The sequence below is a fragment of the Hermetia illucens genome, chromosome 4, assembly GCF_905115235.1.
Source record: "Hermetia illucens chromosome 4, iHerIll2.2.curated.20191125, whole genome shotgun sequence".
Classification (NCBI taxonomy): Eukaryota; Metazoa; Arthropoda; class Insecta; order Diptera; family Stratiomyidae; genus Hermetia; species Hermetia illucens.
The window spans coordinates 106631691-106643297 of record NC_051852.1 but is presented as its reverse complement, the minus strand read 5'-3'; the positions used below and the strand labels follow the sequence as shown (position 1 = coordinate 106643297).

Genomic DNA, 11607 nt, shown 5'->3' with positions numbered 1-11607 from the left:
CAGTTAAGCTGGTAAAGGCTCCAATAGTAGACCAACTTATTGTGTGTCTCTTAAAATTCTCGATGCAATTTTCTTTCAATGTCAACTCTACGTCTTTTACCTTTGCCTTTTAATGGTCGTTCAACGTTAAGTCTGTTAAATCCTGACTCACATTCAACATAATGAAAATTTTAACATTTCTTCTTTCCTATTACAGAGCGTACTAAAAAGTCATCAATACGTGGAGACGAGCCGGGCCTGTATAAAGCAGTGCAGGGCCGGAAAAGTCTAACAACAAACAGTACCGGCGAAATTACTTGTATTACTACAAATGATTGTGAAAAGGGTTACGTGCCAACGGTTGGCCGATGGGGCGCCGAATGGCCAAGTTGACTCGCCGAAGCTAGCTTCGGGCTTGCTCCAAAACAAACCCAAAATTACAGCCCAGGGCTGGTCCCATTACAACATAGCGGCGGGAGCTACAACTATGAACAAAATGGATTGACCAAGCCCATTATTGGTGCCGATGTTAAAAACATTAAACAAAAACATTTCACAGAACAAGAAGGGGAAAATGCGGTTGCATCAAATGTGACATCTGTGGAAGTGCCGAGTCTACCAATTAATTGGTGGGCCGGAGAAGATCACTACAACTTTGAAGCATTCGATCTTATCAACGGGGTATGGCCTATTGGACACCCGTTGTCGTTACCGGATTGGGCTGATCATAAACCGAAACCATACGTTTTTGAAAATATTTGGCAATATGAAGATTTAAACGGATTGATTGAGGCCAAAATTCATCGTTTACTCGAGGAGAACAAGTACGACACCGTAAATGTTTTCCTCGATTTCTACAAGGCATTCAAAAAGACACGTCGCTTGGACTTGAAATCATTCTTCCAATTCTACGATATCCCGATTAATCGCCGCCACCATATGTGCGTAAGTTTCGCCATGGAGATCATCACGCGACTTGTTGACGCGTTCCCGGAACTCGCCCAGCATTTGTACATCGTGTCCTGTGAGGAGGCCGTTGAATCTGTAAAAAGATACATCGACTATCTCAACGAAGTTGGCATGAAATCAGAGGAAGCGGGAACAGAATTGGAACACGCTTTAGTGGCTATGAATTTCGACATCAATGGACGAGCCGGTACAATGATAATTGACCCTGGATACCACGTCGCCCGAGCAGTGACTGTTATGAAGGACCAACACTATCCTCATACCGGTAAGTAACAACCTGCAAACTCGCGATTAGAATGGAAGTAACGCTTAAATTCCTCCATATTTCAGGCTGGTTCACTCAATGCGATGAGAAGCACGTGAAGCGTGAATATTGCTACAGCTTCTCGCCGGAAAGTCAATCATACATTGAATGGTCTGAGCGAGAAACTCGCGGCGATAAAGTCAAGTTCCAGCAGTCACTCATCTACGTGGAGCATCCATACCGTACTGCCGTCGACGTGACAGTGCGTAGAAACCTGGTCTATGATTTCCGATCGCTACTGTCAACCGACGCCAAAGGACGTGTCTACGCCGGAATTTACTTCCCAATAACAGCAAACGTAAACGATGCCCAATTCACAATATTCTACGATGGCCCCAACGATACAAGCGTCAAAGTCAAATTACTCTTCAGCGTATTCAAAAATGCTATAAAGGTGAGTTCGCCAAACTTCTTTGTAAATCTTTCACGAAACTTACGCCCCACTGTTCCCTGATTTCAGATCCCCGACACCGTCAAGTCACATGTTGAACAAGCCGCCCCTCAAATGAAATTGGAGTACGAGGAACTTCTGGGCCTTATAAAATCCCTCGCCGAGGTCGTTTCTGATCAGGGTTTTATTAGCCAGGTTCTCGCCATCAACGAGCAGATCGGTGAAATGTCAGCTTAATAAAAAACGTTTAAAGATTTTCCATTAATCCTTAGCTCCCCTTCAACAAATTATTCAAATATATTTTGCTTAGTTATTATAATTAGTATAATTTTGGTTAATATGCTCCAAAGGCTTCATCAAATTTTCAGTTAGGAATGAAACGAAAACGAGTCCTTATTTTTGATTATTGAACCACGCTTTTTATTACTTTCGTCCCATATTTGGTAGTTTCTCATGAGAACGGGTAAAGTGTAAGACAATTCATCTGCAGAAGTGGTTGTAGTTTCGAGTGGGAACGCTCCTGGGTAGTATGCGCGGCATGTACGCATCACAAGATGGATTTGCCGTGCAGCGCTCTAGAGACGTTCTGCACGCTTCCATTCACCACCATTAGAAGTAATTCTTAGGATTATCCTTCGTAATTTCACTTTGGTTTCCCGGGAACAAGTTTTAGTTTAGCTTAAATTCTTTTCCATGTAATTTGTATATCTCTAGCATTGATGAAGCAACTTGTCTATTTCACCTACTACTATTAAACTAAAGATACAATATCACAATTATTCACGTGAGTAAAGGTTCTGATGAGATATTTTCGTTAGGTGATAGTATTATATTCAGTATAAATCCTGTCTACATTATTCCCAAGAGAAGAAATTATAATTTGAGAAATGAGTAAAGGAGAACTTAAAGCAATAAAATTTGTTTTATTTCATAATGGCCCCGTTTGTCTGGTTATGAAGCTTTTCAAACGCAGCTGTTTTGTCCCAAGTCAAATCCAGTTCAATTCATGCCTGCGAGAACTGCAACACCCGACGAAACACCAGGATGCGCTCGCTTAAGTAAAGAGGGAGTCTCGCAAAGCGATGCAGACGACATTTCCAGCACAGTGCAGTGTTCCTCTCTCGCGATTACCACCTGTCGATATTCTCGGTCACGCTACTCCCAGGGCAGAGGTGAGGCAGCAGGGGCAGCAACGGAAGACGCGAAAAAACAAAAACAACCGCGCTCTAAAAACACCGTAAGCGCTAAACGGAACGCAGACAGTCCGTTACAAAACTACATGTGGAAAAACGGAAGGAAGAAGTCATGCCTGAAGGAGTATTCATGCAAATAATCCCCTGGGCTCAAAAAAGGACCAAAAGGCAACCGTCTGCCCAAAGTCAAGGCGGTTACGAATGGTAGATCACCAGGGGAAAATGAAGAAAGCCAGACCGTCGGCGTTGCTCATTAAACCGACCAAAGGAAACATATTTGGGTTTTCAAGGAGCTACTGGGAGAGTTGGCTCTGGTTGTCTATGTGCTCTCTTGGAATCCGAAATGTTGATTGTCTCCCAGAAAACGTTGTATCCAGATGTAAGCAATGCCCGGATAGGTATCTCTGCGAATTCCCGAAACCAAAAATTCGTTGTGGTGCAAGTTGCCGAGCAATACGCAAGTGGATCTGACAGTGGGACAACATGCCGTAGATGCGGCCAGACAGAGATCGCAAAGTGAAAACGTGTAACGAAAAAGAGAATTGTGTTCTCTGCAGGAATCGTGGCATGCCTGGTGAGAGCGTGGCACACACTGGTGGCTCGGAGCGGTGTCCAGTCCTCAGGATAGAACTGGTCAGGACGCGGCTAATATGACCCGCGTTTTGCAAATTAACCGCTCGCAGTTCGATATGGAGGTAAAAGGTGATCTAGTACTAATCAGCGAACAGCACCGAAACAAGGACCTAGCTTCATAGCATCTCAAGTTATCGGGTATCACTGCCATCTGGGTTCGGGACGGCACCCGTCCTCGGATTCTTGGGATAAATTTGTCTAGATTCGGTGTTTACGGATAATGTTTTTCTGCGTTTATCTAACACCGAATGAAATGATACCGCACTTTGATGCTCGAAGGGGCGGATCTTGGTAGGGGCTAGGGCGCTTGAATAGGGCATGCCTCATCCTGACTCTCTCTCTGCACCAATACGTCGCGTCCGAAGTGCTTGATGTAATTTATCGGCAGGGAGAAGCCTGGCGCTCTCTGCGCATGGAACGTTACTAAGGTGAATACCGGGAGATCCTTCAAAACTCTTCAAAAGTTCAGAGTCGCGCTGAGGACACTTCGGGGTGGTAACATTGTAGCTGACACTATCGTAAATTCAGTGATGAATCTGATCTTGGAAAAATTGCGAGAGTGTCGGCCTCAATAGTATGGTCATGTAATTCGCGCTGACAACTCACTTGCCAATATCGCTCTAAACATACAATTCAAGGGGAAACAACCAAAAGAGCCCACAAACAACGATGGCTTGATACGCTGGATGATTATTCGAGCAAAATTACGTAACCGATCAAGACAAACCGACTCCGCTTCTGAACGAGAGAAAAGCTGAATAAGAAGAATCTGATAATGACAGCCTGCAGAACTTCTATGCCCCGGAGAGTACCCAGCCGCGACAAGCCTTTCAGGTTTGGGAGACGGCAAGAATTTTCTAAAAGAGTGTCATCAGCTCTGCCGTTTTGCACAATGTTTAAACGCCCGGGAGCAGGCATGCATCACAATGGCAGAGTAAAGTTCAGATGACAGAAAAATCCGAAGCGACCAGATGAACTGCATTGTATGGCATTATTCCTTTGATATCCCGTATGGTCAATGGCCCGTTTTCACCATGGAAGAGCTTGAAGAGGTAGTTTTAAATATTCAAAATAAGGTCCTGATTCCGGCCAGACTTACGGCTCGACACGTTCAATGCTTGCCTGAAGGAGGGTATTTGTCCTTGCTTCTAGAAGGTGGCGAGCAAAAGGAGATCATGAGCTGCTGCCTGCATATTGACCGTTGTGTATGATTGACACGACCGGGAAAGTGCTTGGAGAACTTGTAGGGTGCATAATTAAAGTGCGACTATTCCGTCCAACAAATTTAAATCATTTATTACTTATAAAAGAAAACACCATTATAAACGTTAATGAGTTATGACAACTTAATTTAAGAACATTTATCAATTATTAGAAATCAGTTATAAAACAATCATTAATGATTGACGTTTCTCTACTAACTCGATTGCTCCTCCAGTCTCGTGACTTTTATTTCGTTGCCCACAGGTAGGCGAGCCACTCCGGCGGATGAGTTTCACTCCGTGGTGAATTGCATCATTCCCGTGCGGAACACGGACGAATCCTCGCTAATTAGCTTGTGTCTCCACAGAAGCGATGCGAACTACGGTATGGGTTTAAAATAAGGAGATTTACGTCGGATGCTGTTATGGAGGTCGTGAAAATGGTTCATTAAGCTGAGGGCCACCGCCGCCGTAATTTCGTAAGGACAGATATGCTATGAACCCTAGAAAATTCATTCCATGTGCCGAATTATCTTTTGCAGATATTGAGGGATTATCGGACAGACTCATGGCGACGCTAGAGAGACAGATCACGATGGGGATAGCAAAGAGATTCATCCTACTGCCGGACCTCTTGAACGCTTTTTAAGATATCCTGCGAAAGCTCGACATGCGTCGCGTCTGGTCGATTATGCAGACGATGGTGCGGCGCTTGTTGCCTGGGTCGTAGGTCTTCGCTTCGCAGAGCTCAGATACGATGTCAGCAGGTCCTGCTGCTTTCCCCGAATTCATTTGTTTAATTCCTTCCTCAATTTCAATTGCACTGACAGGTAGGAATGTTCTCTGAATCTCTATCTATGAATAAAATCGGTTCCTTAATGTTGTACTTTGATTTTGATAGTAGTTCCAGTACAGAATCTACGTTGCTAGGATTTAGTTTTATCTTTGCCAACCCATTTCTTTAGTGTGCCTGTATGGTCGAGGTCCAGCAGAATGAAGAGAAATGTCAGAAGAAATATTCTGACTACACCAACGTATCTTTTTATTCGAATTTCCCATTTTCCGAATTTGCCTGCCACCATCAACTTAATGGTGGACTGCATTAAGTGTAGCGCAACTTGCTGTGCCACTTTTTATGCGCGGAACCCCCGTTCATGGGCAAGCACTCAATGAAAGAAAAAAGACCAGACGGTTAATTAAGATCGTCCGCAATGGCGATATAGTCCTCAACAGGCACGTTACAGGTGTCTGTATCGAGAAGTTATCAGAAAGCATCTTCTTTTTGGTGAGTATGCGATGAAGAAGTGAATAGTCAGATAGGTCAGATCAAATCGCTTAACTTCTTTAATGGCATCACGGAAACCCACCTGGCAACATTATATTGAGTGCGTGGGCTAACAAAATAGAGAGTTTTATAGCCATGGTTACTGCCTTCGCGCTCTATACAGCTTTTGGCAAAATACCGTCAATGAGAGCTACAGACGAAAAGCTGGTCTGCTACTGTAGTTCAGGCTAAAATTAATAGACAAAGAATAGCTTTCTCCAAACTACAATTTTTTGTTTTTATCGTATATATATAGTTCAAAAAGCCCGCAGGCCGAGGGGCGACCAACCTAAGGATGGGCTGAAGGCAACATCAAACGCCCGCATCACAGCGTTGATGCGTTTCAAAGCAAAGTGTGTGCGACGATGCAAAACTGTATTGGTACATCCCGATTTTCGGAAAGACTTTAAGCAAGTAGTTCTATACTACAGAGACATATATTTTAAATGGAAGATAGTTCGAATCAAGACTGAAGCCCATTAGCTCAGATTGTTGCCGGATAGGACTCTTAGGATTATAGCATAGGTTGCAAGGATAACCGCCTTTTGCATCTCCATGTATAGCTCGGCCCTTAGATCGAGCTTCTTCAGCGCTTTATGTATATTTTTCCACTGTATCACACCGAAAGTATATATATATATATTGCCGAAAAATTAAGGATCACTATCCCACGTCACCAGGTAGGAAGAGGGGTACTTGATTGAAAAACATTGCACTATAATTAAGTGTATTCTCTTCGAGAGTTTTTCTTTGAGAAACAATCCTCTACCCAATTACACCAGGCTACCGTCATGGCCGATAATAAATTATATCCTTTGAACTTGAAAAGCAGAGAATGGAATCCCATGTCGAATGTTACTTTAATCCAACAGAAGATCGACATGTGGAAGGAGAAACCCATTCATGGAGGTCATATAAAAAATTTGTTGTAGCCAGCCATTGACATCGAAGCCTCCAACAAATGTTTGACAAATGGTGTACTTTTCTATGAGACCGAAGCATTCTTAACTTCAATTCAGGATGCTTCATTCAAAAAAAAAAATTACAAACGGTACACCCTTCACGACTCCTCAATCATCAACTCCAGTTATAGGTTATGCAACTGCGAAGAGGAGACCATCCAGCACATAACATCTGCGTGCAGGATGTTGAGCAGTACCGAATACACCAATCGTCACAACTCCGTCTGTAAGATTCTCCATCAAAACCTTGAAGGTATTGGAGATATCCTCCATGTCCCGTGAGAAATTGGGTGAGATTATAATTAATCTCACCGTGTCGTGTCTCCAACCACTCCTTGATGGCAGGAATGAGCCTGTGAGTCCACCGACCCTTTCCGGAGCGTTCCCACCGCTATTGCCATCTATTTATGGATCTCTCCTTCTCAGCGTTCTTCGTCTGCGATAAGGGAGAGATTGGCTTCGCATTGTATATATTCGCCATCTCATCTGCGTCAATCGGCATCATTCCAGAGATGACGAATGCTGCATCATCCGAGACAGTCCAGAAGGCAGAACATACCTTCAGAGCTGTCCTCCTGGAGACTGCATTCAGTTTGCTAGTATTAACTGACATCCGCAATGCCTCGGGCCAAACTTGCCACCTGTGCTATAGCCCGAAGAGTCCTGTCCGGTAACAATCTGACCTAGTGTTTGCGACAATCGGGATGTAGCAATACATTTTCGCATGGCCGCGCGCACTTTGCGTTGAAACGCATCATCGTTGTGATACGGGCCTTTGGATGTTGCCTTCAGTCCATCCTTAAGTTGGTCGCCCCTCGGCCCGATTGGGCGGAAAGGGGGTCAGTGGGCTTTTTGAACTATATACATATATATATATATATATATAGCCCACGGACCCTCTTCCCGCCCAACCGGACCGAGGGGCGACCAACCTAAGGATGGGCTGAAGGCAACATCCAAAGGCCCGCATCACAGCGATGATGCGTTTCAACGCAAAGTGTGTGCGACCATGCGAAAATGTGTTACTACATCCCGATTGTCGCAAACACTAGGTCAGATTGTTACCGACAGGACTCTTCGGCTATAGCACAGGTGGCAAGGATAACTGCTTTTTGCATCTCCATGTATAGTCCAGCCCTAAGATCGAGCGTTTTCAGCGCTTTATGTAAGTTCTGCGGGACTAATCCCGTCGCTGAAATTATTACTGGGACTACTTGGATCTTTTGTAGTCTCCAAGTCTGCTTCATATCGTCTGCCAAGGGGCTGTAGTTCCGGATTTTTTCGTGCTGTTTTTCAACAGTGTTCCGGTCCAACGGTACGGCTACATCGATTATAAAGCACGCTCGTTCTTCCTTCAGAAGCAGAACTAGATCGGGTCTGTTATGATTAACACTGTGGTCGGTGGCAATAGTGTCATCCCACAGTAGTTTGACCCGATCATTTTCCAAGATTCTCTGCGGAGTATACTTATAGTAAGGATGGTAGGTTGCCACTAAGTTATACTTCAACGCAAGGTTTTGATGGAGAATCTTGCAGACGGAGTTATGACGATTGGTGTACTCGGTACCGCTCAACATCCTGCACGCAGATGTTATGTGCTGGATGGTCTCCTCTTCACAGTTGCATAACCTACAACTGGAGTTGGTGATTGAGGAGTCGTGAAGAATGTACCGTTTATAATTTTTTGTTGGGAGCGAAGCATCCTGAATTGAAGTTAAGAATGCTTCGGTCTCATAGAAAAGTACACCATTTGTCAACCATTTGTTGGAGGCTTCGATGTCAATGCCTGACAACAACAAATTTTTTATATGAGCTCCGTGAATGGGTTTCTCTTTCCACATGTCGATCTTCTGTTGGACTGAACTAACATTCGACATGGGATCCCATTCTCTGCTTCTCAAGTTCAAAGGAGATAATTTATTATCTGCCATGACGGTAGCCTGATGTATTTGGCTAGAGGATTGTTTCTCATAGAAAAACTCACGAAGAGAATGCACTTGATTGTAGTGCAACGTTTTTAAATCAAGTACCCCCCTTCCTCCCTGATGACGTGGGATAGTGATCCTCAATTTTTCGGCAGCTCTATTGTGCATGTTGTTGTTTGCAAGAACTACCCTTACCCGTCTATTGACAGATTCTAAATCAGTATTACTCCACTGTATCACACAGAAAGTGTATAGAAGGACGGGAATGGCAAAGGTGTTGATTGCCATGATTTTATTTTTCCCGTACAGCTCAGTTTTAAGGACAAGATCCAGACGCCGTTCAAATTCCCCCAGCAACTTAGATTTAATTATTGCCACAGCAGGTGTTGTTGCTTGCAATATGCCGAGGTATTTGTAAACGTCGTCTGAATCCATGCCCCCAATTCGGATGTTATTTTGGCTGTATCCTTCGTTGTCGGTGTGTTTTCCCCGAACAATTGTTTTTATGCGACATTTCTCCAAACCCAACTACATGCCGATATCCCTGCTGAACTGGATGGTGATGTCCAGCAAGGAGCGAAGTTGGTTCTCGTCTTTGGCATACAATTTGATGTCGTCAATGTACATTAAATGGCTTAATGTACATTTCGACAATATGCCATGCTTGACTTGGAACCCGTATTTGCTTTCATTTGCAAAAGATGGGATAGCGGATTCAAAGCGAAACAAAACCACAGTGGGCTTAGAGAATCGCCTTTGGAAAATGACACGCCTGATTGGTATCTCTCCTGATGTTTGCGAAGATACCGATAGCTTCGTGCTCCAATTCTTCATTACTGTTCTTAGTAGAAGAACGACATTCGGGTTGATTTTATACAAGCGTAACACTTGTAGTAACCACGAATGTGATATGGAGTCAAAGGCTGATTTATAATTGATGTAGGCTGTCGAGATGTTTCGTTTTTGGTGGACAGCCTGCTTTACAGCTACCGTATCGATTATAAGCTGTTCTTTGCAGCCTCGGGAGCCTTTTGCGCATCCTTTTTGCTCCTCAGCTATCAATTTATGAACATCAAGATGTTTTGAGATGTTCGCGCACAGAACTGAAGTGAAGACCTTGTAGATGGTAGTAAGACAAGTAATTGGTCGACATTTTGAAGGGCAAGAGACACCCTGTTCCTTGGGGATGAGGAAAGTTATCCCCTTGGTGAAAAATGGTGGAACTAAATCAGGATCGGCAATCATCTGATTAAATTGATTTGCCAATATCCTGTGAGTGCTCTTGAACCGCTTCAGCCAGAAGTTGTGAATCTTGTCAACTCCTGGCGCCTTCCAGTTACCTGCCTTGTCAAGGACTGCTTTAACGTCGACTTCAGTTACGTCAGGCATGGTCATTTCGGGGAGGGCCTCGCATGAACGCATAAGGTGTGGGAGCCACGCTGCTTCTAAATTGCAACGACTGGATTCGCTCCAAACACTTCTCCAGAAGTCTTCTGCCTGATCCAGATTGAGGTTACTTTCCCTATCTGAGCTGGTGAGATTTTTGTAGAATCCCCGTTGGTTTTGGAAGAACAAGGTGTTGTCTGTCCTTCGCTGAAAGCTTTTCTGATACCTACGGATGCGATTGGAGCATACCGCAAGTTTCTGCTTCAGCACCTCGAGGATTTCTTCGATTGGCATATCATTGGACAGATGGTAGTTTCCAATGATGTTCGCAACGCATCTGTACACTCTTGGTGATGGATTTCCAAGGAGTGCTTGCGTCACACGACCATTCTCCTTTCTCAACTTTTCGACTCTTTTGTTGAGTCGAAACACCCAGATCGGTAAAGTCCCTCTGCGCATACCTCTGTTATTCGCTCTAAGATGTTGGTTATGGAGACGAATAACCGTGGCAGCTGCAACGTAGATCAGGCTGTGAACCTCTGTAGCAGTAATCTCGCTAGCCAAACGATCAGCCAAAATTCTATCAACGGCAGCAATGATGTTAGTAGTTGCGAAGTAAACTTCAGTTTTGGGATCTTTGGCCTAGCGTCTGGGAGAATCTCAGCATACTCTGTGAATGCGACCTGGAATGCGGTCAAAGCCTCATTATAAATTGGGTCGACATCCCCAGTTACTAAGCTTCTCCTGACTACTGGATTCATGGAGTGCCTTACAGGTGGAGTATTTGTGTTATTCCTTTGACTAGTCCGGTAATTTGATGACTCCAGCCCGAGCTCAAGTGAAACCTCTTGGAAGATTTGTTGCCTAGTTGGTAAGGCAACTCGGTTGTTATTCACTATCACCCGGTACTGGTTGACGACGTTCTGTTGCGGAACATGACTTAGCTCCGGAAATCGGGTTATGAACGCATCATGTAGTCGATGTCTGTACCCTGATGGATTCCGTTCCAAATCCGTGACACGGTAATAGGCGCGGACGATAAATTCGTTGAGTTGGTTCGTCCAAACCATACGACGCCTAGGTCTCCCGTCCCTGGTGGTAGACGGCATAACCGCCAAAACATCCAAGGGCGAAGAGCCGCTCTGATGTTGTTGAACGACCCTTAACCGTGTTGGGTACTGTCTTCGTGTCCCTGGGGTCCCATTAAGAGAATTTAAATTGTTTTCTCCAATTTTTATTCCCACGAGTATTGGGGAAGCAGTCAACCCTGCAACAGAGCCCCAATGTTGCAATGCCCCATGGTTACCTCCAAAGGTAGGGAAGGTATTTGGAGGGGAGC

At 44.4% G+C, this 11607-nt stretch overlaps 1 protein-coding gene across 1 annotated transcript; it reads left to right on the top strand.

The window, feature by feature from the left end:
- Nucleotides 1–375: 375 nt before the first annotated feature.
- On the top strand, nt 376–2555 carry LOC119654021 (the record flags this gene model as incomplete). The annotated part of the gene is made up of 3 exons (XM_038059184.1): nt 376–1213; nt 1279–1646; nt 1713–2555. Coding segments are annotated over 3 exons (1374 nt in total), but the record flags the coding sequence as incomplete, so codon positions are not given.
- Nucleotides 2556–11607: the final 9052 nt, after the last annotated feature.